General features: G+C 49.7%; 8 protein-coding genes across 8 annotated transcripts; 3 read left to right on the top strand and 5 right to left on the bottom strand.

The window, feature by feature from the left end:
• Positions 1-2,789: 2,789 nt before the first annotated feature.
• On the top strand, positions 2,790-3,773 carry T310_0272 (RNA binding protein Tma22; the record flags this gene model as incomplete). Its single annotated transcript, XM_013476874.1, has 4 exons — positions 2,790-2,862; positions 3,017-3,036; positions 3,201-3,288; positions 3,364-3,773. The coding sequence occupies 4 exons, from the start codon at positions 2,790-2,792 to the stop codon at positions 3,771-3,773; spliced, it is 591 nt and encodes a 196-aa protein (XP_013332328.1).
• A 263-nt stretch (positions 3,774-4,036) lies between these two features.
• T310_0271 (uncharacterized protein) lies at positions 4,037-5,145 on the bottom strand (the record flags this gene model as incomplete). The annotated part of the gene is made up of 2 exons (XM_013476873.1): positions 4,037-4,784; positions 4,853-5,145. The coding sequence occupies 2 exons, from the start codon at positions 5,143-5,145 to the stop codon at positions 4,037-4,039; spliced, it is 1,041 nt and encodes a 346-aa protein (XP_013332327.1).
• Positions 5,146-6,007: 862 nt separating this feature from the next.
• On the bottom strand, positions 6,008-6,439 carry T310_0270 (rRNA-processing protein cgrA; the record flags this gene model as incomplete). The annotated part of the gene is made up of 3 exons (XM_013476872.1): positions 6,008-6,148; positions 6,207-6,352; positions 6,406-6,439. The coding sequence occupies 3 exons, from the start codon at positions 6,437-6,439 to the stop codon at positions 6,008-6,010; spliced, it is 321 nt and encodes a 106-aa protein (XP_013332326.1).
• Positions 6,440-7,029: 590 nt separating this feature from the next.
• T310_0269 (Mitochondrial ornithine carrier protein AmcA/Ort1) lies at positions 7,030-8,055 on the top strand (the record flags this gene model as incomplete). Its single annotated transcript, XM_013476871.1, has 2 exons — positions 7,030-7,137; positions 7,192-8,055. The coding sequence occupies 2 exons, from the start codon at positions 7,030-7,032 to the stop codon at positions 8,053-8,055; spliced, it is 972 nt and encodes a 323-aa protein (XP_013332325.1).
• A 452-nt stretch (positions 8,056-8,507) lies between these two features.
• T310_0268 (Cytidine deaminase) lies at positions 8,508-9,638 on the top strand (the record flags this gene model as incomplete). The annotated part of the gene is made up of 5 exons (XM_013476870.1): positions 8,508-8,583; positions 8,686-8,819; positions 9,196-9,281; positions 9,373-9,454; positions 9,594-9,638. The coding sequence occupies 5 exons, from the start codon at positions 8,508-8,510 to the stop codon at positions 9,636-9,638; spliced, it is 423 nt and encodes a 140-aa protein (XP_013332324.1).
• Positions 9,639-10,774: 1,136 nt separating this feature from the next.
• T310_0267 (Vacuolar protein sorting/targeting protein 10 Precursor) lies at positions 10,775-15,293 on the bottom strand (the record flags this gene model as incomplete). Its single annotated transcript, XM_013476869.1, has 2 exons — positions 10,775-11,408; positions 11,467-15,293. 2 exons carry the CDS (start codon positions 15,291-15,293, stop codon positions 10,775-10,777), a joined length of 4,461 nt encoding a protein of 1,486 aa, XP_013332323.1.
• A 948-nt stretch (positions 15,294-16,241) lies between these two features.
• On the bottom strand, positions 16,242-17,605 carry T310_0266 (uncharacterized protein; the record flags this gene model as incomplete). Its single annotated transcript, XM_013476868.1, has 2 exons — positions 16,242-17,468; positions 17,501-17,605. The coding sequence occupies 2 exons, from the start codon at positions 17,603-17,605 to the stop codon at positions 16,242-16,244; spliced, it is 1,332 nt and encodes a 443-aa protein (XP_013332322.1).
• Positions 17,606-22,528: 4,923 nt separating this feature from the next.
• T310_0265 (uncharacterized protein) lies at positions 22,529-25,253 on the bottom strand (the record flags this gene model as incomplete). The annotated part of the gene is made up of 2 exons (XM_013476867.1): positions 22,529-23,017; positions 23,079-25,253. The coding sequence occupies 2 exons, from the start codon at positions 25,251-25,253 to the stop codon at positions 22,529-22,531; spliced, it is 2,664 nt and encodes an 887-aa protein (XP_013332321.1).
• Between the last annotated feature and the right edge of the window lie 312 nt (positions 25,254-25,565).

The following is a 25,565-nucleotide window of genomic DNA, read 5'->3' as shown; positions in this document are numbered from 1 at the left end:
GACCACGAGCGGCTTCTTGTGATCCGGTCTACAGAGCAGTAATATTTCTTCTTACTCCATACGTAGCCCGACTTCGCCGTCGACAAGGCATGAGCTACCGATCATTGATATCTTGATTTACTCCGCATAAATGGGATTCGCTTTCCCCCTCCAGGTGTCGCGCATAAGGAAAACTTTGAATCAGCCAAAGACACGTTGTGCATTGGAAATGATGAATCGATCTATACATCTATTGGTTCGAGTATTGTAGCTAATGCATACGCATGCACTCTCTTATCTGCCTGCCCCTCTGGGCAACAGGATGAAACAACAAACAGAGAGAGGTGATCTGCAATGTCCACCACAGCCCAACTGCGCTTGGAGCACACTAAATAACTCAGAATACAGCCTGGGTTTTTTTTCACTGTTCACTTGGCCAGGATAATAATGGATAAAGAAGATCCGAAATCCCACTGAAACTGGACTTTAGCATTTCAGGGATGTTGAGAGCCTTTGCCACATGCAAGATACAGGGAGACCCATGAATGTTTGCGCTTCTGGGCGTATTAGATGGCTCTGTATCTCAACGGGATCTCCACTTTCGTACTGTACATTGCATGAAAGCGTGATGCACTAACTGCCTCATACCTGCAGCAACAATGCAATCACCGAGTCTGTGCTCTGCTTGATGACTTGACAAGTGTATGCAACTTTGCATGTTTCTATTCAGGCATGCTGAATCGTTTCTATTGCAGGGTTCCGGGTTCCACTTTGCAACAATAACGGAAGTTGCGCCGAGCCCAGCAGCAGCATGCTCTTGAGAAAAGCACTGGGTAGGATACCAGACTGACCCTTGCTTATGACTGAAAAAAAAAAAATCACCATCAGGGGCGCATCATACAGTTGTCAATTCCATCACTCTAATTCTCATTTCTGCAGGGATGCGGAGATTTGAAAGTTGACCGAACCTGGTTCACATCACACCTGGTAGACGAGACCAAGGCGTTGACTAAACTCCTGGACCTTGTTATCCATTTCGCGACATTGATGTGGTTGTCGATACATGACCAGAGATTTTGTAGCAAACAATGCGAATGATAGGTACTATTTCAGCTCTCTTCTAGACGAGGTTGCCTAGGGTAGCCATCTCCCAAGGTAACCAACTTCTGGATTGCCCTGATTAATAGTGATCGATCGAGCTGCAATTCTCCTGCTGCTGGACTGTCTACTACTCTGGCGTACGATACGGAGCAGCGGTGCACTAACCACTGCCACCACCATGGATAGGTTGGTCTTCTCGGAATTTCCTTTGCTTTCCTACCTTTGATATCAACATGGACCAATAGATTAGTCCACGGGCTATATCCTGCAGTCTAGGATAATAATGCCGATTGCCAAAGTCAATTTCCCGTTTATGCTGTACGCCAATTGCATTATTGGAGGCTTGCCACCACACAAACTGCTTGCAGCTGCATGAGCATGTCAGTCTTGCATGCATTGGCTGGCAGCATAGATAAATGGATTGGATGGACAACTTGCAGGCATGCATCAGCTGTTATCTGTAGAGTTCATTACCATCTATCCTCAGTAAACGCTCCTTGACTGTCCTTCAAATGACACTTTCTTGCATATACATGCATATACACATGCACCTTCTAGTACTGCTTATCAATTTCCGCCGCATCGTTGCCGGCATTAGCCACACCCGACGAACTAGTTCAAGCAGTAGATACCTGCAGTACTGTGCAGCAGTAGTTCCGAAAGTACCGCACCGAGACGCAGGCCTGGGAGTCTGGACCATATTTTTAACTTGGCTGATTCACTCATCTTGACTCTAGCCCAAGCGACAGTTTTATTAGAAATCACCTCACAACAAGTGAGGAGCAAATCATGCTATGCTATACGTAGCTAAAGAGACCTAAAAGTCATCATTCGCTTTGAATCTTGGTAGGATGCTTGCCTGCTTGCTGGCTTTCTTGTATACTTGTTTGTATGAACTAGAATACATACCTAGAATGAAGATGCTGGTAAAACCTATCTGATTGACATGGACTTAGTTATGACCTCCTCCGACAAGTAGGGAGAAACGAGCCGACAACGGATGATTACCGGTACCAAAAAAAAAAGAGAAAAAAAAAGATCCTTGCAAGCAATTACAATTTGCCTTGCGACACTGTTGACTTGACTACTTTACCAATGTCAGGAAAATCCTGTGTTGCAAACTCTACCGAAGGACAAAAAAAGAGCGAATGCTATGACGTTCGCTGAGAAGCAAATTTGCAATTATGTTGTCCTCCGACAGATCCTGTCCATTTTTGTCTAGGAATATCATGGTCTGGACCATCTGAGATACATTTGGACTGTGTTGTATGTATGTACAGTACATTAGAAGCAGGGGGGAGAAGAGAACCCTCTTTACGATTTCTGCTTGAACATATATAAATCCGCAATGGCATAGTAACAACTTCTGGACGGTATCGGGTATATATTTGTATGTATGTACCACCAGACCATAACGTAATGAGCGATATATAATCCAGATGAAAAAAAGAATCCAATGACCCTATTTAGTGCCAAGAGAAAAAAAGACAATAACACTGGAACAAACTTGGGGAAGTTCGAACTGTTGTTGGCAACCGCCCGCAATGGCAGTAATGCAATGCAAACACTGACAACATTGCATACAGGAACCCCGCGTACCGTACCGCTATCGATAGCTTAAGAGTACCTATTACACCAACCCGTTTAGAACAGACTCTTGTGCTCTGCCGTTTAATTTGAGCTTCAGATTAATTAACAAACCCCCAAAAATGGCGGATGCAGCAGCCGATTCTGGAGCTGCTCCCCAGGAGCCTCGAGCGAGGCGTATTGTATATTGTGGAGGTAAAGTTGACTTCTTTATATCATTCATTCATTATACTTGATTGATGATGACCCCGCTTCCCCTCTCCCTCCCTCCCTTCCTATACAGATATATTTTTTTCAACGATGACGACAATGATGAATTTGCGATTAACATGAGAGATAAAAAAAAAAGTGTGCAGTTTACCGCCTGAGGTATGTATGAATATCCGTCAATCAATCCTGCCCCGACGATACGATTTATATTCGTTGTTGCGGAGGCTCGGCCATACATAGCCAGTTCTCAATTTCCCCGACGTGATCACCACCTTCAAGTACTAGAATGCGGGTTATTGACTTGTGGCAATGGTTTCTTCTAGTATTGCGAATTCGGCGGGACTACCAAGAAGTGCGAAGAATGGCTGAAACAACACCATCCTGACATGCATGAGCGGTTATACTCGGAAGGTGCGTGTTTGCTTGTCGCCTGAAGCAACGGTCGTCGCTGATAGAAGTTTTTTCTCTCCGGTTTGTAATCTACAGAAGCCATCAGCGCCAGCCTTTCCAGTCTCTCTGTCGAAGCCCGTGAAAGAGCAGCCAAAGACGCCGCGAAGAAGGAGGCCAAGGCGGCCCTAGCCGAGGCACGAAATGCGGAACGCAAGGCCGCGGCCAAAGTTCAGATTAAGCGAGTCGAGAGGAACAAGCGAAAATTTGTCACCGTGGTCACCGGTCTGGAGGCTCATGGGCTAGATCTGAAGAAGGTCGCAAAAGAGCTGGGCAAGAAATTCGCCACTGGTTCTTCAGTCACGAAATCGGCTGCTGGCGCCGAAGAGATTACGGTGCAGGGTGATGTGGGCGATGACCTGTACGACTGGCTGATCGAGGTCCACGGTAAAGACATTCCTGAGGAAAATATCGAACTTGTCGAAGATAAAAAGAAGGGAGGTGGCTAGTCAACCAGTCAATTTAGACATTAGTGGACAAACACTGGGATTGGGGTTTTCATGTCTACACTGGGCGATTATAACGGCGAAACAAAAATGGATGAAGAGCAACAGACGCAAGAAAAAAAATGTGCATGAAATTGCATGCGGGGGTATCACAATCTAATTAAGACAGGTAAGAAATATAATGTATGTATGTACATCCATTAACAATGGAGGAGTCTGAGCTCGCATGGATAAACTGGCGATGTTCCAATTTCTTCAATTAATCCTTACAGTTCGTCGAATATTCGTAGAGGATCGTCGTCATCGGATTGGTTCTCCTTTGTCTCCGTTGCAGCTGCTAGAGAGTGAGTTGAAACCGTGCCACGGTTGCCTGCCTCAGTGGTTTCGGAACGGAGAGGAGACATCCACGAGAGTGCCCTCTCATCTCCTTGAGGTATTTTAAGAGAGGGGATTCCAGTCATATCTTGACTATGCGGATCCACGGCATTCAACGGTTGCCGCAAAGACATCTCTACACGGGAGAGAGCGTTCGCGTCAGAGGGGGCATCGGGAGTCGGCCAGCTTTGAACAATGATCGCAATGATCAACACCACGATGGCGGTTCCCATGACAGCCCACATGATGCGGAGTCTCCTACTGACGCGGGCCTGCCATTCGCCTTCACGACGTTCCCAGCCCTCGATTTCTTCTCTGACGGCGTTAAGGCGATTGCCGAGCTCCTCGAACTTTGCCCGACCCGCGTTCATCCGTTTCTCAAGGGCCTCGATCTTGCGCACTTGGGGCTCAAACCCCTTGAATTCCTCGAGTTGTTTGCGGTAATCGTGATCCATGTTTCTTGTTTCTCGCTGAAAGTCATCATACAACGCTGAGCCGGAGTTAACCAGCTCCTGGAACGAATCTATTATCGCATGGAGAGTCGAAAACCTCTCCAGGAGGTTGTAGTAGGTGTAATCAAGCCGACGGGTGATATCGGTTGCCAAAGTACCTATAGAGGATAGTGTCGCTCGTAGGGACCTAGGTAGTAGGAATAGTCAGCCCATGCTGCAAGTCTCGCAAGTCTCGCAAGGGGACGAGGAACGTACTCTTCTGCCCTTTCCCTCTTCTGCCTCTCCTTTTCCAGATCTTCCATCGTCTTAACTTCCTTCCGCCTGATCAGACCCAGCCTTTCATTCAGGTCATTTTCCTCCACGAAGCTGCCCTTCCTGCTTCCGGTGCTGAGAACACTGCTAGGCCTCGAACTCCATTGCGACCGAGACGATTCATTGGTCGTTGAGGGCTTCAATAAGCCGTTATCGCCATCTTTGTCTTTCTCCCTGCCGAAGGTCTTGCTGGGTAACAAGCTCCTGGCACCGCCAGCGGAGGCTAATTGGTTCATGGTTCGCGGAAGACGGCCATCCCGGGACTTGCTGTGTTTGTGCTTGCTTCTGGGCTTATCAGAATCGAGGTCAGACGTATCTATAAACAAACGGCGGGGCCAATGCTGCCGCTCCTCCGCATGACCGTTGCGCGTTGCGTGTGTCTGACGTCCATCATGCCGGTGACGATGATGTAAGTTGGAGAGGCGAGAACCGAGCTGACTGTCACTGCCTCTAGGTGACTCCTCTTCTACGCCGGAGGGACGATGGGCATTTTGGGAATTTTGGGAAACGGCGTGATTAAGACTGGGGTCGTGAGATGGTGCGGACTGCTTCGAAGACGATAGAGACGATCGGGGAGACACTGAGGCTACATGCGACGGTTCCATAACATCTCCTGCCTGTATAGGCAGTGCTTAAAAGCCTGCGATGGTCATAGAAGGGTGCTCTTGCGTGGGACGGTGGGATAGGTGGGATGTCAATATGGCAGGAGATATTCTCGCATGTCATGATGCGCGGAGGTAGGCAGTACGGAGTAGTCTCCGCATAACGCTAATGCCCTTCCGGAATCACGAGCTTGGTCGAACAGCATTATCGATCCCAGGCCACAACGCAACATTCAGCAGTTTTACAAAGCAACAATACAAAGGCCTTGCTTGACGTGTCCCGGTCCATCTCTTGATTCTGATTCTTTGAGATAAATCTCTAACTTTTCCATACTATCCTTAAAAGAAAACATTCCACCCAAAAGACCTTATTGAAAAGCGAAAAACGAAGTATTAACCCCCAACGCCGTAGAACATGCACTGGTGCAATCGATCATGATATAGAGACAGGGTAGCCATGATATAGAGACAAGGTAGCAACGAAACGTAACGTAAATCATGAGTTGAGCAATTTGTTGCGCTTCTCTCTGCGTCTCCGTCGCTCAACTCGCTTGCGGTGCATCTTCTCAGCCATTTTCTCATAGCGTTCCTTTTCCTCCTTGGCAGCCCTCCGCGCTTTGATGGCTTGAATATGGCGCTGTTTATGGTGAGCAAGTTTCGGACCGAAGAAGCGCAAGGGCATATCTCTGGCGTACCTGTCGCTCTGCCTCCTTCTCCTCCTTCATTTCCCTCTCTTTTTCCTTTAAAGCCTCCATATGTTTCCGTTGCTCGAGTCGCTTCTCGTAGGAAGTCAGACCCGAGCCGGGACGAAATGGTTTCTTGGGCGCATGCCAATTTTTGCCTGGAAAACAGTCAACAACAGGGTCAACGACACAACGCTCGGAGGATCCGTACCATTTTTTCTCATGCCCAAAGTTGCGGCCGCCATGGTGGATGGGAAGTAATTTGTAGATAGACAAGCGGCCTCTCTGCTGTCAATTGTCAATTCTTGTCTCCAGCATTTTTCTCAGCCTGCTTTGGTCTTGGCGGCGAAAAAGGGCAGGAAAAGTTATCTTAGCGCCATCAGATAACCGGATCTCGGCTGCCCTGAAATTCCGGCATCCCACTTTGACATGGAAGCCGATTCCGCGGTAGTCAGAATTCAGACAAGTGATTGAATGCACATCGGCATTCATTTTTATTTTCAACAATTCTCTTCCATTCTGGGGATTTTTTAGCCCCCGTGTGCAACATTGATTGCTGCCTAGTGTGATCTTGCATGGGATGACGCCCCGGGGTGTAGGTGCGAAGCAGGTCGGGCACCTCACCTAAAATCTCTCTCGAGTCACACCATCCACATAAATCCCTCTTAATATATATCCACCCCCCTGCCCCACCTCGCAATTGAGAAGATCTCTCTTCCTTCTGCCTCTTCCAAGTGACTATACGATGTTCTGGCGATAGTACACTGTCCCCTTGTCACCATTCTTTTTCTTTGACCTGGAGTCTGGACGGGAATACGAGGTTCCCCCGATCTTGATGGCGGCTGCTCCAATTGGTTCCTATAAGGATGAAATGCCGGTAGAACTCTCGCCCCTCCCTCCGAGTCAGGGCATGGAGGCTTTGAAGGACATAGCTTTTGGATCGGTACGAGACCCAAGTTGTTCAATAATTACCGTGCACAGCTGACCGTCCTGTTAGATTGCGGGCATTGCTGGCAAATACATCGAGTACCCGTTCGATACGGTGAAGGTGCGACTTCAATCACAGCCCGATGTCTCTCCGCCCCGGTACAGTGGTCCCCTGGATTGCTTTCGGCAGTCCATCCAGGCTGAGGGGGTGAGGGGTCTTTATCGCGGTATCAGCGCCCCGCTCGCCGGTGCTGCGATCGAGAACAGCAGTCTGTTCTTCAGCTACCGCATCACACAAGAGTTGTTGCAGTTGACGGTGTACTCTCCAACGGAACCATTGCCGTTCTCTGGTCTGTTGGTCAGCGGCGCGACATCTGGCGCGTTCACTTCTCTCCTACTCACTCCCATAGAGCTGGTCAAATGCAAGATGCAAGTTCCGAGCTCCACAGCTGGGAAAAAGCCCGGTCCTCTAAGTATTATCGGGTCTGTCTTGCGTAACCAGGGGATCCTTGGTCTTTGGCGTGGACAGATGGGTACTCTGATTCGGGAGACCGGGGGCTCTGCGGCCTGGTTTGGGAGTTACGAAGGAGTGTCTGCTCTCTTCAGGAGGCGTCGTTCATCAGGGCTGCCGGAATCCACGAGCACATCGGAGCCGGCCCCCCTCCCTCTCTACCAGCAGATGCTAGCTGGGGCAGCTGCCGGAATCAGTTACAACTTTATCTTCTATCCTGCCGATACCATCAAATCCCGGATGCAGACGGAAGATCTTTTGCATACCGGGCGACGGTCTTTCTGGAGCGTTGGTCAGACACTGTGGCAGCAGCAAGGTCTGAAGGGGATGTATCGAGGGTGTGGTATCACCGTGGCACGCTCTGCTCCCAGCTCCGCTTTCATTTTTTCGATTTACGAAGGATTACGATATTATCTTGGATAGAGGTTTCTTCGGACAGATTTATCCAGTCTACATTTCACTGATCTTGTTCTTTTCGGGTACACATTTTCTTTCTTATTATTTTCGTTTTCATTTTCATTTCTTTCTTTCTTTTTTTTGTTTCTCGATACAAAAGAATTAAGACTTTTCGGTCGTAATGGGCATGAGGCATGAGAAACTGGAGTTCTGGTGTTATTGCTGGGATACCTTGAGCAGACAAAACTGATAGATGGAAAGTGTGAGAACTTTGTTTTAGACGATAGAATATTATACAAAATACAGTATATTTCCTTGTACCCCACGTATCTTTCCGACTGTCAACTATCACGATAAGGCTCACGACGTGCCCCGCCCCGTTTGTCTCGTTTGGGTGGTTCCGCTGCAACTTAAAAACAAACATGCGAGCTCTCTTCGATGTCATCATTCCCTTTGTTGAATATTGAACTGTCTACAAAATGACCACGACCCTCACTGCCGCCGAATTGGAAATCCTCTCCACCAAGGCCATTGCTGCAAAGGCCACTGCGTACTGTGAGTTCTCGCTTGTTTGATTATGATTATGAATGAAACGCTTCACTGTCCGTTCTAAATAAATAAATAGTCAGCCCCCACTAACCAAAGCTCCTGGTCTAGGTCCCTATTCAAAATTCCGGGTCGGTGCCTGTCTTCTCACTGCGCAGGGCGAATACATCTCCGGCGCCAATGTCGAGAATGCGAGTTATCCAGTAGGCACCTGTGCGGAGCGAGTAGCTTTTGGCACGGCTGTGGTAGGTCGATTTCTATTCATTTCGTGAAATGAATTAGTTGAAATTTTCCCTGTCGTTGTTGTATTCAGGAATAAATAAGGTCTTTGGTCCATCTCCCTTGGCAGGCATCTTATTACCTTTGGACGCTTGAAGAATCGCCCATGTTAATCGCTCATGTTGATTGCATGCAAGAACAGAAAAAAAAACGAGATTTTCATAAATTATACCACCTGTTCATATATGCTTAAGCAACAATTGTCATGTCATGTCATGCATTTCATTCGAGTTCCATTCGCCAGATACAGCAGAGACTAACAATGCTATCCTCTTTTCCTTCCTTCCTGTTTACCATTCTCCCATCCATTATGTAACAGACCTGACCATAATGTTTAAACAGGTGGCCGGCCACAGGGATTTCAAAGCGATTGCCATCGCGTCGGACATAAAACCTGGAGCAACGCCCTGTGGGATGTGCAGACAGTTGTACGTAGTTCTCTCCCCCCACCACCCCGACATTACTTTTTTTTTAACTTTCTCTTTATATCGATTCGATTCTGACAGTATGAGTTGACAGCATGCGCGAATTCATCACTCCTAGCTTTCCTGTTTACATGTATGATGTTGATGGGAACTACACCGTCAAGACCATCGGAGAGGTGAGTATACATACATACAGGTCGATCTGGCGTTATAGAATATACCAGATTCTTTTTATTTCCCCCTTTATATTTCCTTGATACGATATGATATGACCATTTAATTTAAAGAGCTGAGGCTAACAGCTTCCGTTTAAAGCTTCTTCCTGACTCCTTTGGCCCTGATGATCTGTCAAAAGAATGAATGAGTCTGTGGAAAAATAGGTAAAGGGAGATACAGAAAAGAGAATTAAAAGAAAATCGAAGAGTGTATATGATACTGTCTCATTTATTTCATCTTGTTTCTTGTTTAAATTTCGATGATTCCACTATCTTTCTTTTCTAGAGAGAAAGATTGAATGATTGAATGATCGAAAAAAGAAAGAAAGAAAGAAATCTCAAAACGTGAATCGAACAAGAAAGAAATAAGAGAGAATACTTCTATACAGAGTAGAAGAACACATTTGTATTTGCTTAACTTACCTGGCTAAATACCTAGGTAGTAGTTAGTAGTTAGTAGTCACTGAGCTCTCTCTCTCGTACCCAATTTCGTACTCAATATACACTTTTTTTTTTCCACCATCATCGAAGTCATCAACTAATTTCACCTTTTTCTTGTTCTATATCTTTGCTTAATGTAATGTAACGTCCGTATAATGAGTAAAACTCAAGTTCAGTCGAGTTGGCTTCGCAGCTTTAAAAGACACTGCCTTTTTTATAGATGTGCATGCAAATCATGTATGTTCATATGTTCATGATAATGCCATCCATCAATCCTATTATTCATTCATTCTGTTATTCTACTGCTGTTCTGCTTACTACCAACCAGTTAATATATTCCCGTACTAAACAAGTGTCATACATACGAACTGGCTATATTTGAACCTGTCTGTGACATTTGAAAACTCTACATAATATAATAGACGAGTGCTTAAAAAAGAGCAGCCAGCCAGCCAGACAGACAAATCAGTGGACCAGCAATGTCTAACATCTATCTGTCATCTATCTATCTAGAGAAGTCTTAGGAAGAAGATGATGATGACGCCGAGGACGATGATGGACCTGAAGTTGTACAGTACAGTACAGTACATCACAGCACAACACAGAAATCTAAGAGTGTATATCTAGGTCTAGCTAGGCAGGTAGGCAGACAAGCAAGCAAGCAAGCAAACATCAAATCCATCATGTTGGTTGGTCACAATACTCCGTACATTGAACCCCTTGCTAGCAAGACGAGATAGATCAGATAAAACATAAAAAAAAAGTCTCAACAGCGCTATTCCAAAAAAAAGAAATTCGTATTCATCCATGCCATGCCATGCAAAAAATATCATCAATCAATCAAGCCTCCTCTTCCTCCTCGTCAATATCGTCAGCACCAAGTAGCTCGTCTTCATCGTCGACGACACTGGTGTAGTCGCCTCGTCGCGCTGCGAAAGCGCCTCTCGTCGCATACGGTCTCGGCCCGCTCCTTCCAGGCAGGCGGATATATCCGCGGGCGCTGCGCCACAGGCTCGAGGCCAACAGGGGCAGCGCTTGGATCACAGCAACTGTTCCGGCAATGATGGCAACAGGAACCGTGATGAGCGGTGAATTACGCGAGAACAGACCCTCGGGTTCACCAACGTTCTCCCCAAGTCGGATCTGCCCAAATTTGCCATCCCATCGGCTGTACACGTAATACCCTACTGCGGCAGCCAGTCCAATGGGAATAACAATGGCGAAGAACAGTCCAACGCCGCTGATGCCATGCTTCTCTTGGTACTCCTTCTCCTTGTTCGGACACGGCTTGGAGACGATATGGTCCAGGTTTAGACCACCCTCACAAGTTGTCAGCGGAATTCGGCGATATCCGGTGGGTTCCCAGTATTCGATTGCATCGGGATTCTCTCGACAAACTGCCATCGCATCTGGCTTTGGAAGCCCTGGCACAAGGGCGCAGCTTCCATCACTTTGCGGCTCGTAGTTATAATCACTAGAAGTAAAAGTGAGTAAATGTTTCCGACAGATCGAAATATCAAGGGGATGCCTACCACTCGTAATCCGCTCTCGTGCAAGTGCAATTGCGCGCAATGCGGTGGACATGCGGCTCAGACCAGGCGTTCCAGCAGTGCGATGTAGGCTTCTTGCGATGGTACTGCTCCACATGGCCAAAAAGACAGTTCCCTTCCTGAAGAGGGTGCTTGGGTTCCCACAGATAATAATCCTCGCCTTCTCCGGTCTCCTCGTCCAAGTTGCATGTCCGGTCACGCAAGCCACTAAAGTCCAGGTTTACCGTTGCCAGCTTGTGGGAACCCACTTCCTTGCCCCAAAGGAGGAAATTCTTCGAAGTATCAGAAGGTAAAGTGGAAATACTGTCGATGATCATCTCTTCATCCGTGAATTGGAATTCCTCCCAGGTGTCTCCTTCATCCACACTGTAGTAGACAACTTTTGTCGGCTTCATCTCCTCGACAATGACCAGAACAGAGCCCTGATCACCAAATTCCCATTTGTATCTGCCCTTCTTAACGGCCGTCCATGTAATACCTCCATCACGCGTGAAAAACGTATCGGCGTCATCCTTAGACGTCAGATATTCGCCAACGTTTCCGACACCAAACATCAGACCGACTGCAGATGCCGACCCGAACGTATCCCGGGGATCTTTTCTCTCGGTGTATCCGTGAAGATGCAGAGAGCACTTATCTGTGGGCTTGCCATCTTTTACGGAGCAGCCGAAATCGTTGCCCTCCGCATCCTTCGCAGGAGGAGGAAGTAGGGTCCACTGGGCACCATCGTTATGGGTGATCATGGTCTTCAGCTTCTTCTCCTTTCCTTTCTCCACGTCTTGGATGTTACCGACGACGTTGACAATGGCGACACCTTCCAATCCTTGCATCTTCTCAAAGTCTACGTATCCTTCGTTATCCCGATTGACGCCCTCGATGCTCAGAACATACGACGTGCCATTGCTGTTGCTCTTGATGATCGACCCATAAGCGCGGTCTCGCTCATTATTCACGGTCACATGCAGGAAAACCGCATGAGTCGAGCTGTCCAGCACGGTATAAGCCTTCTGCACGGGAACGTCGAAATTGGGAGGGAATTGCGCATCGGCGAAAATCTTCCCATCGACACTCGTGTCGACCTTGAGAGAGCCTTGCTTTTCGGGATCCAGAGAGGCCACGATGATAAACTCGGCCATCGTGGCGAATTCGACAACGTCCTTAAAGTGGACAGTGCTCTCCGAAAACCAATTCGTACTGGAGACGAGCTGCCGACTTGCTTTCGGATTCTCGTCCTCATATTGATCACAGAATACGAGATCTTCGCTGTCCGGGCGGTCTTCCCTCATCATGAACTCGCATTTCTCGACAGAGCGCAGGAGCAGCTCCCACTGATCTCCTCGGTTTTTAGTTAAGTAAGCCATCTTCTGACAAGAAGAATCGCTTAGGCCGTCACATTTGGAGATTCCGGTCCATATCAGCCATTCCTTATACTTCGGGTGGAAGGCCAGTGTCGATCTTGGATTCCTGTGCAACGGCGCGTCGAATGATTCGATCGTTTGCGCACGATTGATAGTCAAAAATTGCTCGTCGCCGTCTGTAAGGAAAAAGGCGCGATCGTTGAGATATCGATGCGGTATAATCTCCCGCACCTTCTCCCCCTTTAGCTTTCTCTCCCATGTCTTCCCGTGATCATGCGTGACGAACAGCTCATCATTAATGGTTCGCAAAACGATCGTCTCATCATCGCCTCGGCCACTATTAGCCCGTTCGAGATAGTAATACTCGCCAAATGACCTGGCATCGAAATACTGCTTGGTCGCAGTAATCGCATCCTTGTTACCTGACGGCACCTTGGCCGCCTCCTTGCACGGTCGTTCAATTTCTTTATCCAGATTCTCACCACCATCTCGAATACAGGCATTGCCCGGAATAAGCCGCCAACCCGAGGGGCCCTTGAATGTGTCGTCAGGATTCTTGCATTCTCCTTCTGGAATTGGAAGAGGAGCTGCGGGGACACATTTCTTGCCATCCTCGCTGCGGACAAAATTGTAATCGCATTCGAAGTCTTCCGCCGTGCATTTGCACGGCTCAAAGATAGGAGCAGGATCCTTGAATTCTTCGTCGACAAAGCAATCCGCATCGGATTTCCGGCGACGGTAGAATTGTTTGTGCCCCATCAGACAATCCGGCTCGCCTTTCTCATCAAGACGGGCTGGCCATTTCTCAAAGTCGTCTTCTTTGCATTTCCGCTCGTGCAAACCGCTGAAATCAACAGAGTACACAACGTATCCATCGTTAACAGCACCGACGAGGAGGAATTTCAGGCTCGTGGAGTCCGATGTAGTAGTGAGCAAGGTTGGAACGATGCTGTCCTCCAATTCCGCAGACTCCCAGTCTTTCCCATGATTGATGGAGTATTGAATCTTGTTGGTTTTTCCGTGATCTGGAACCGCCATGATGACAGCACCCTGGTCACCAAACTCGTATTTGTGCGGTTTGTCCAGACCCTTGCGCCAGGTCACTCCCGCGTCGTCCGAAACGTAGAGATCCCCATCGTCGTAATCTTTGAGGTAGTCGCCAGTGTTCCCCACGCCCATGACCAACCCTGGAGCTGGGCTCGAATACACGCGGCCAATGTTCTTGAAGGCGGTGACTGAATGAAGATGCAAATCCTTGTCCTTTACCTTGAGAGGTTGCCAGGTCCGCCCATCGTCGAAACTGATCCTACTGACGATCTTCTTGTCGGCTCCCTTTTCCTCAACAGCCTGCCAGTTGTCGACGACATTCACCAGCACGATACCCTGAACGTTTGCGATCTTCTCGAAGTCCACCATGCCCTCTATATTGCGGTTTGTATGTTCGATATTGCGGGTGAAGTAGGTTCCGTTGGAATTTGACGTGAAGAGAACGCCCATGTTGGTCATTCGGCTCGTGTTCATCACGTCCACTTGAATGCTGTAATTCGTACTCTCTAGCACCGTGTAGGCATCTTCCTCCAGTTTATGATCCCCGAACTCTGCGCGGTGCCAGATTTTGGCGTCGTCGGACACATAGAGGGCCAGTTCGTCGGTGCCTTGCGACTTGGCCGCCGTAACGATGTACTTCTTTACGGCAGCGGTATTGATGATTCCCGACACGGGGCGCCCTTGATGCAACTTCACCTCGACCCCGTCCTCATCGTCACGGAAGAAATTATCTGAGGACACAAGACGATACGCGTATGCGAAAGGAACCTTCAACCCGGGTACGACGCAGAAAATCCGATCGAAGACCTCATCAACGACACCCGGCAAACCTTCCCCGAACTCAGGTGTTCCCACGGCCCACGAACAGCCGCGGCTGTGGTCGCGTAAGGGTTCGATGGTCTCGAAATCATCGGTGGTGTAGAAGGCCCTCTCGGCGCAACGGAACTGGAAGCACTGCTCCCCGTGGAAGATGACTCTGCGGGAATCGCGTCCGTGAAAGGCAAGAGGCCGATTCAAGAAGGAGGGGCTGGCGCGGAGTTCGAAACGACGCCATGTTTTTGCCTGATCGGTGGTGATCCAATGCTGTCCATGTTTTCCCAAGATATATGCCTTCAGGTTGTCGTAAGGATGCGGTTGGATCGAAAACACGTTACCCCTCATGCGTCCATCTTCGTCATCAATCACGTCCCATGTCACACCGCCGTCAAATGACCGGTACACTTCTGCTGTGCTTGCATCCTGGAAGAGGATGGTTTCAGAATTGTCAAAGTAGAACAGGTAGTCCGGCTCATGGGCGATTGGAGTAGCTGTGATCTTGGGGCCATCCGATTTCTTAGCCGAGCAGAGCTGTGAAACCACCGCCAGCAGGAGGATGCTGGAGAGGAGAAGCCAGCGGCGGATCATGGTGATGATCGTGATTGCTGGACCGGCATCTGAAGGCAAAGCTGTTAAGACACCTAAGCTCGCCGAGCGGATGCTACCTAGAAAGGACGACGGCCGGCGATCGACCCTTGAATCTAAGCTAACTTGGGAAGAGAGAACCCTAGCGAAGAATGGGAACTTGGCACCAGTCGCGTTTCTGCCGCTACAAAACGAAAGAACCTAGAGGTTTTCTTCTGGACGTGGGAAATGGTGAAGGAAGGGATGATATTGGAGCTTTGGGGCGTCGTGGCAGCTGCGTGGCCTCAGACGGAGCTCGGCCATGTTTGGTCACGTGCATACCAGCTGCTGACGATAACAATCAACATGCCAGGACCGCAGGCACCAGGAACAGTGGTCTATCCAACTCCTTACATGTCTTGACAGTGCATTCACCTGCTGGTGAATTTCTTTAAGAGGTAGACATGCCTGCTTGACCCCCAACATATGGATTGGTTTGTTTCCGCCTTATTTACATACCTAGGGGCAAATACTATTTCTACGTCCATATGTAACCTCATACTGATATCATAGAACTGTGTTATCTCATGCTGTACGAAAGATTTGTATTGATCCATGTTAGAACATCTGGCGTTACTGAAAGAAGTCAATTTTTTGTCTCGTTCTCTAATTACAAACGTTAGAATGTTGTTCATTGTGGGCTGATGCCACAAGACAATTGTAAGAATATCTGCAGTCATGAAAGAGAAGAGGTATAAAGAGGATATCTGTCTAGAAATCGAACTCCGCGTCCCAGCCAGAGCACATCACCAATCAGTATCGTGAGAAAACAAGGCCAATGGAAACAGAAGTTGGCCCCCAGGTATTGCAAAAGAAATGTATTCACATAGAAAAAAAAATTCGGCCACAAAACAATGCGGACCTGCGCAGAGAAAGGAAGAAAAAGTAGTAGAGAAGCTGGAGACAACTTTTCTAGTCTTTTCGCCTGCGAAATTTGCGCCACATCTTCTTTACCACGCCTTGACGTTCTGGGTAATCATCCCACAAATTGGCGTGTTCATCCACCGGAGGCAGCTCAGCCAACTTCAATGGGTCATCCGCGTCGTTGTAGCTGGAATCGAGCGTTCGCAAATCCGGCCGTGTCAAGGTCATTTTCAAAGTCATCTCGCGATGTCGACCAACCGGAGGGTTCCGAGACGGCAGAGGCTGCGGTCTGCGGTTGCCTGCAGAATCCTTGTAGATTTCAAAAGATTCACTTTCTTCCTTCCGGTCGTTGGCGGGATCGCCCGCGACGTCCCCATCTGCGGACGCGGTGTCATCGTCCAAGAAAGTGCCAGCAGAATCCTGGTGGCTGGATCGAGGGGACCGCTTCCATTCATGGGATGGAGGTTTGGGTCGAAGGTTCTCCTTGTCATCCAGAGAGGGAAATCCGAACTCCACGGCCTCATCAAACTTCTGCGGGGATGCCAAGTAGACACGCAGCTTCAGTCGGGCTTCGGGATCTTGGTAGTACTGGGCAGACGGATCAATCGAAGAGGAGGAACGATGGCAGGTGTGGCGACGGGCTGCGGGTTGGCTGGACGCTGGCCGCCCGTTGGCGCTGCGGGAACGAGCGGTTTGGCCCAGGATCGGGAAGGGAATAGTGGATGATTGACTCGAGTTCAGCGATCGTTGGCTGGCGTTGGAGGTCGACGCGCGAGCTTTATGGGTAAAGGACAAGGTCCGCCGAAAGGAGGGCTTTCGACGCTGCGACGCAGACGTTGCAGGCGGCGAGACTGCGGCGCTTTCTGCGACATGGGCATGATAGGGATCCAAGGTCAGATCGAGGTCACCATCCTCGTCAAGCCAGCGGAAACTGTCGTAAAACGAGTCCTCCATATCGATGGCGGAGTCGACGGGTTCTGAGGACGTGGAAGCCGACGCAATTGAACCTCTCGAGCTGCTTCGGGGGGTCCTCTCCGTCTCGGAAGGAGACTGTCTCTGGAGTAACGCTCGTCGTCGTTGTTCAAACTTATAGACGGCTAGATCGGCTGCGTCAATGATATCAGCGTCCGGCAGACTCTGCAGCAGAAGCCGCTCTTCCTTCGAAAAGTGTGTCTGTTGGATCTTCGGCGGGAGAGAATGGAAGTACTGCCAGTCTTCGGGCGTGGGCAGGAAGGCGGGTTGCTCGCGCTTGCGCAGCCGGCGGGTGGTCTGTTTCTGGAAACTGGAGTACGTGGAGGAGAACGGACTGTCGATAGCGATAGTGCGAGCCCGGCCTCGACGAGAACGGACGGGGCTTGATGGGCCTGCTGGGCCGGACGAGCCGGATGGACTGGAGCGATAGTGTTGGCCATAGTATCGGTGGTGGTGCTGGGCTAGTCGCATCCGCTCTAAACGGAAGCGCTCGAGATTCGAGAAGAACTGTAGGGAGACGAACGCGCATGGTCAGTCACAGAGTCCACGCATTCAGCAAATCACATATCCCATGTCTGAGGCTGTTCCAGAACCAGTGCACGGCCGGTGAGCGACGACCCATGGATACAGCATCAGCGGGACAGGGCCGGTCCGTGCCTCGGGAGGCACCACTCGATGCAGTGGGAGGATGGACTCCGCCACGAGTCTTGGACGTCGAGGTCCAGAGCACGCCTACTGCTGGAGTGGGCGTCTAGTGGGCATAGACAGTGGGGGGGATGGCAACGGTGCGTGTCGGGGTGGCGGATGAGGGGATGGCAGAAAATTGTGTGCCTGGCTCAGGGGCTCGCATGGTGGAGTCGCAAGCCAACAGACAAGCCATCACCAGCCCCAGGTCCCATTGGCAGTGAACAAGATTCTGCCAGGATCCTGCAGCTCAGCTTGCCCTGGCAGCGTGAAAGTGGACGAAGAATGGCAGCAGTGAGGCACAAAAAAAAAAGAAAAGAAAATACAAGAAAAGAACAACAGCCGTTCGTAGAGACCAGGCTCTTCAACCAGCACGCCCAAAAAGCAGCAGACTCGAAACAGAAGGTATCGACATCTAGGCAATAAAGATGAACAGGGGCTTGCAAATGGTCCATTGGTAGGCAGGCAGGGATTAAACGGCATTAAGATTCAATAGCAGCAGTCCCAAAACTGTGGCCACGGGGATTCATTTTTGAAGACGCGAGAAAACATCCGATAGACGTACCTTTCTCCTGACGGCGGGAGGAAGAGACTCGAAGTCCGCCTCATTGGGGTTTGCAAGGGTCTGCATTGCTTGCAAAGTTCGAGACTATCGACTCGTCTAGAGCCGGGACTTCCAACAGGGACGAAGAATTGGGAAGGTCGGAGAAAAAAGTAAATAATTAGATTGCCACGAGAACTTAGAAGGGCATAAATGAGGACATTAAATAATATAATAGTCCTTAAGTATACTCGAGAAGTAAAGAACAGGCAACAGGTCGACGAGCTGTTCAGTATAGCTGCGCTTAAGATCTAGCAGCTCGAGAAACCATTCGAAAACTCCAGGAAACAGCGTCGCAACGCCCGTTTAAACCGTTTGTGAGTCTAGCCCACCTCGAGAAGAAAAACGAAGGAAAAAGAAAAGAAAAAAAGAGGATTTAAAAAGGGTACCTCGTACACCGCACTCACCGAGTGAGGCTGTTGGATTCTGGATCCGCGATCATATTTAAGAGAGAGGAGGTACTAGTCGGAGTACTATAATTATAACTATTGCAATCCAGCGTCCAAGCTCCTTCTGTCCAAGTTCGAGAATACTCTCTATTGCCTGTCCTGGGCCACTTTGCTTGGTTGGCACGGCTGGTGGGAGGGCAGCTCATCTACCGACTGCCATGCTGGTCTGCGGTTTGCTGACGAACGATCCACCGTTGACGAGAGTCACAGGAGCTAGCCTTGATATGGTCTGCTGTTGACTGTTTACAGCAGGAAAACACTGCACACCGAAATCTCACCGCGCGACTATTGAAACGCGAGCAACGTGGACGAACGGTCGGCGGTGTGCCTCTCCAGGCCAATGACCCCCTCAAGCGTCGACTTCGGGGCCAAAGTGCGGACGGCACGCAAATCCGCCGGTTGATCCAGACTCCACTCGAAGATCGAGAATCGTCAAACGGAGGACGATCACAGATCAGCGAGGGCTGCTGGCTGCTGCAGATTCCAGGCGCTACTCCTGCGAGATTTCCGGATGCACGTCCGTGATTTGTTTTCGGCCATGCCGCCGTCACAGGCGTAAGCGCCGTCGGAAAAAAGCACACATGGATCTCTTCTTACTCGAAACAGCTGAAAGCCAACGCCCAACAGCAGGGTCATTTCCTCCCTACGGACTAGTGTGGTCGAACAACGGCCTGTCTCACTCTGCTCCGTCATCGCCAGCGACCCCACTGAATCCGCCCGGGGTTGGATTCGAATCCTGTTGAGCCGCCAGGTTACATGTCGATCAGTCTGGATCCGGTAAGACGACGTCACGGCGCCAAAAATTACCAGGTTACAAAATTCCGACACAAGCACGCGACAGAAGCCCTCCACGCGACAATAAAAATCCCTTCATCTGCCGAATCATACCGGCGCGATCGTACCGGCCACATTGGTGATGAGAAGGAGGATGAGGATGAGGATATGCCTGAAGGACTGAAGAAATCAACAAAGGATGATACGCACAGACAAGACTGAAGAGTCAGCTCAGGCCTCCAGTCCCTGGCGTGAAACTGTCGACGAACATGACTCGTGGTAGGCTCTCCTACCAATCGATCGATAACAATCTCCGCGCCATGTTTGCCGTGGTTTGCCAAATGCAGGCACGCCAGCAAGCACGCCAGTTTAGTGAGATCGGTTCGTCTACAGCCTATGATAAGGCTGTCGAGTCTTGTCATCTTCGTCTACGGAGTAGCTACCGAGCATTCTGTATGGTACTCCATATTGTCAGCCTCAAGCGGTCAGTAAGGCTCAGTACGGAGAACCCTGTCAGACGGGTTTAGAACTTGTTGGTTCGACTTGGCGGCAAGTTGCCTAGCGACTCGAGATCCCTGTCGTGGCAGCTGAGGTTATGCACCCAGGAAACAGCTACTATTTACAGATTCCTCTACTCCGTATAGGAAGCTTCAGTCTCATCTGTCATGGGTATATGGACAAGCGGGAAGAATCATCTACTCCGGAGTAGAGAATGGAGGACCGTTCCATCTTACCTTGGTAGGTATAGGTAGGCACCTAGGCAGTAGGGTACCTAGGCATCCCTACCCAATCCAGCATGATAACCGACTGTTGACAGCGTCAAATATGCAGAGTAGTATACTCTGATAGGTAGGTCCTTTAAATTAGCCCGACAAGTCCCGTGACAAGTCGATTAGACAGCTAGGTAATAATTAGCTGCATGATAAATCACGAACTACGGAGTACTCTGTACCTTGATACGCGAATTCTCCGATCGCGTGTTTCGGGATTTCGATTACTATTGGCGAGGGGAAAAAAAAACACGCGTGGATTTTATCTAACCCCTGCAGCGCTGCATGGAGGCGATGGCGCCCATGTGTCCGTGTCATCCGTGAGCGGGTAGACGGCTGGCTGGCGCGTGGCACAGTGGCACTTTTAGGCCATGTGATGTATTATGTGTACAGCATACCTAGTATAGTATGCATTATACGAGTTCGGACGGATTTATTATTTATTTATGCTTTATCCCTTCCCTTCCTTCCATTATTTTTTCCACCCCGTTTTTGATCAGGTTCATTTCTACCTAGGTAATAAATAAATAACTGTCTTGTAGAAGACGAGAGTTAAAAAAAAATAGAGACCAACAACAACTCCCTCAGCTAAGGTAGTAGGGATACGTGAGGGAATAAAGAAGTGAGGGGTAAAAACCGTAAATAAGCAAATCAACATGCAACAGGTATAGTACCTAAACTTCAAAGTTAAAACCTTATTTATCGTTATTGTTTATCAACAACGCAATCAATCGGTGATTTTTTAGATACAGCGCCGAGCTAGCTAGATAGATAGATCCAATGGATAGATAGATATACTCCGTATAAGTGGATACCACTCTACAGCGACAGACAAATTCGGAGTAATTGCAATGAATGAAGAAAGAAAGAAGGAAAATTCGTGCAGAAAGCATTTTTCTATTTTTTCCCCCCTTTCCTATTGCTAAGCAAAGGAGAGATGTAACAAGACGGAGAAGACCGCTTTCAATGGATGATTAATGATTCTGAATAAATAAGCCCTACTGGGGCTGTTCGCGGAGTATTAACTGAATAGCGAACACAGACAGGCAGTATGGATGGAGTATTAATTCTTACCCTGTCGAGCAGAATTAATTATTACAGCATGATTTGTGTTTTTTATTTTCTGGTAATAATTTCTTGCTTGCTTGTTTTTTTTTTTTGCTCTATATTTTACCACCCTCCGATATTCCGCCGCGTCTAGTAGTATAATTATAATAATAGCCCTGAGTGGAGTACAGTCTGTACGGTATATATTACTCTATAGATAATGCTATTGAGTACTCTGTTCAGAGCATGATCTTGAACCATCACACATTTACAGTGCAAGCAGTATTACAGCATGCATGCTTGCAGATCACTACAGGTCATTCCATCCTCACTTATTATTCACTTATTCACTCACTCGCTTATCGCTTGTCTGTGCTGTAGCCCGTATGGCAGTGAGTGATGTAGGTAGGTAGGGTTTCTTACCGAGTTATCCCGGAGAAAAAAAAATTCGCATGGCAAATTAGTACTCTGTACATAGTACTCTGTAATTGAGTCATTATTTCTCCCCCACCCCTATTGTTATCTATCTATGGCATCATTGACAATGACAGGTCTTGATTGATCCACTAACCGAGTGGGTTGGAGTTGGCGTGTTTCAAGATATGCATGTGTTGGCGGCCTGTCACTGTCACAGACAGTCAGACTAAGATAGTCCAGTCCAGTCAGGCATCTCTCACAAATCACTGTTCACTAGCCTCCTCTCTGGCTGATAGACTGTCACACGGGCTGAGCGGCAGCTAAACTGACTTGGGCAGCAAGAATAAATACGAAGTACGGAGTACTCTGTAGGTACCTAGGTAGCTGGTAGACAGGCCGTGGTTACAGCTGACCGCTCATTGGCATGATTGTTTGCTATTACGATTCGAGGACAGAAGCTGCACCATTCAAATCATATTGTATGTAGATCAATTGCTGCATGACACCAATCGTCTATGTCAAACATGAAGGGTATAACTGTACAGTACTCTGTACATGTAAAGCATGGCAGATATATCGATATTGATTGGAGACTTGGAGAGATTGATCAGGTGTATCCTCCTATAGAGCGTTCAACACCCCCTGCATCGCCACCGTGTTGGAATCCTCTCTCCTCAGCACGTAGGCCCGCACTTCCTGCACCGACAGGCCGACGCCTTTGCTGTCGGCGCCTCCGCTGCTGGCACCCGCGTTATTCCTGCCTGTCGTGCCGCCCGCTGCACCACCCCGGAGCTTCTCCCGCAGCGCTTCAGGGCCGACCACAAACAAACTGCCCACCTCCAGCAGCACGTCCAACGGGCCTCCCACTGCCTTGAGGTCCTCGTCGATCTGCCAGGACTTGAGCAACTCCACGTACCGCGTCATGTCCTTGGTGACCATCAGTCCACCCGGCGCGTTGACCGGGAAGCGCTTAAAGTGCTCCAGAAGCAGGCTGCGAACTCCCAGAGCAACTTCCGTCAGTAGACTTTGAATATTGGAGCCGCTCGACGGAAGAGACGTAAGAATAGTGTTGTGCAGCCGCGTCAAGAATGTGCAGATGGAGGCACATGTCTGAAAAAAATAATGTCAGCAACTTGCCCAGAAAGGAAACCTCAATAAGGTGAAAACTCACCGGTGTCTGCAACATCTCCAACCACGCCGATGAATCGCCCTCCCTCGGGCGGAAATCGTTCTTTTTCTGACCTCCCAGCAGCTTGTTGACCCACGCCAGCACCACGTCGATCGTCTTCTGTTCGATGGCATTGATCTTGTCTTCAATCCGATTGACAGTCAGATTCGTCTTCTTCTCCATCTCCCGCCGCGTCGTGATGCTGTTCGCCGCCAGCGGAATTAGCACCGTATCGATGCATGTCATCATCAGATGCGTGATGCTGACGGCGGCGCGAATACTGGCCAGGTACGAAAAGTCCGGTTCGGCCTTGGCCGATTCCTGTGAAGCCGCCGCATCGAGAGACGCTTCGAGTGCCACCTCCACGTAGTTTTCGGCCATCGTGGACAGGAGCAGGTTGAGAAGCGTGGCGACATCCTTGGGTGTCTCACTGCCCATACTCAGCTCCAGACTGCGGCCAACGCCTTCGGCCAACCATTTGATCATCCGTTTCGCAAACTCGACCGAGAGCTGGCCGTCTTGTTCGCTGAATTCCGACTCACTCTGCCTGGCCGAATCGCCAGGCTCCCTGAGCCCGGCAACCTTCAACAGCATCTGTCGCTGCGTCGGCGTAAAGTCGGACGATTCCAGCCGGGAGAGATATGCATCCTTCGCGGACGCCAGGAGTTCGCTGCTGCTCTTCGCTAGGGACGCCATGAAAGTGGTGGCGGCCTTCTTGCGACGCGAGTGGAATGCCGTAAACTTGAACAGCAGAGAGGTATACAATTCCTCCAGGTTCTTCTTCTCCCTCTCAATGTAGGAGGAACCCACAAAGTAGGGAACAAACAGATCCTCCAGCTGCTGATCGAGGATGATAGCCGTCTGCGAGGAGATGGCCTCGGGGTGTTCTGTCAGCCCGTGTGCCTTCAAATCATCCACCAGCTGACTGATGTAGTTCCTCGAACTCTGTAGAGACCGTAAGAAGGCTAGAGAGGATACACTGTTGGCCTTGTCCAAGACCATCTCCAGACGCTGCTGAATCGACTGCTGGAAGACCCGTTGTAGAAACCGCCCCAGGACCTCCTCGTAGTATGGAAAGGCGCGCCGGATGATGGCCGACTCTTCCTGGACCACCACCTTGACGTCGTCGATCAGCGATTGCAAACTAGGCTCAACGCCGGGGGGGTCGGCATCCGGGTCTGCCAGTTTCTCCCACGTCTCTGGATCACCACCCACTTCCTCCGTCACTAGCTGACTTCGGTCGATGAAGAACTGGTGCTGGTTGACGAACAGCGCAATGACACTGGCGCCTCCGTTGAAGTCGCGGAGAACGGTAGCACAATCTTTCATGCCCTCGAAGTTGGCTTTCCGGTAGAAGTCATCAAATTGCTTGAGCAGATCCTTCTCGAGCGTCTCTGAAAACTTCTCAATGATTTCTCTGGTATTCTTTCTGGGCTGGTTCTCTCCGCTGCTCCCACTTAACGCGGGAGACGAGGCACCGTTGGCCTGAGATCCGTTGGGTTTGGGACCGGTATCATCCCAGCTTTTCGGGTCGAGTCGTTGACTGATTCGCAGAAGCTGTTTGGCGATGTGGGCGGACCGTAATTTCCCCTCGCTGCTGCCAGACCGTCGAAGGTTCTCCAGGAGCGTGATTTCTCCCCGGTTGCTGACTTCGTCCCAGCACTCGATCAAGAAGTGCGCATCCAGCGCCCGCCGTCTCTGCCGGTCGAGTTCTTCCAGTTTCTTGCCCGTCTCCACCGCGATATTGCCATCGCCCGCGCCACCGAGCCCAGCTGCGTTGAGCGAGGTATCCAATTTCTGAAACTCCTCGATCGTCTGTTTCAGCTTGCGGCCGAGCGTGCTGAGGTTCTGCGCATGCTGGGCTTCCGCCCTCCGCACGGCTGCGGACAGCTCATTCTCTCGGATCTCCAGATCCCCCGACAGTTCGTTGAGGCGGCGCTGCGCATGCTCAAAGGCGCGGATCAGGGGTTTCGGGTCGAAGGGCTGGTTGGCGCTGGCGGAGGCGCCTGCGGCCGAGCGGCGCTGCTGGATTGCACTTTCGGAGAGGGACTCGATGAAATCTTTGACGATGAAGTCGCGACTCGAGAAATCTTCAAGGGTGAAATTGGGGCCCTGCGGGTATAGGGAGCGCGAAGGCTGGTTGGATTGAGAAGAGCTCATCGATGAGCTGTCGGGCATGTTGCGATCTGGGGAAGGCCCCGCAGCATGGGCAGGAAGACGAAGCGAAAACGTGGGCGACTGTACTCAGAGAGAATCAGTAGAAGAGCTTCCTAAAAGACGATGCCGTTTCTGTTTAATTTCAATATCCTGCCAACACGCAGATATCTGAGAGCTGTCTAGGAGGCGACGTGGAATCCGCAATGTACTCTGCACGTAGACTGTACCGACACTCCAATCCTCCCCGTATTTGGCTGGTCGAGGACACCGCCATCGTCACCGCCCTCGCCGCGCGATGACAAGACTCGAGAGCAGCACAAAGAACTGGCTAAT

This window comes from Rasamsonia emersonii, assembly GCF_000968595.1.
Source record: "Rasamsonia emersonii CBS 393.64 chromosome Unknown ctg1118621759671, whole genome shotgun sequence".
NCBI classification, from domain to species: domain Eukaryota; kingdom Fungi; phylum Ascomycota; class Eurotiomycetes; order Eurotiales; family Trichocomaceae; genus Rasamsonia; species Rasamsonia emersonii.
Note: the sequence above shows the minus strand (reverse complement) of the source record. Positions and strands in the feature narration are given on the sequence as shown.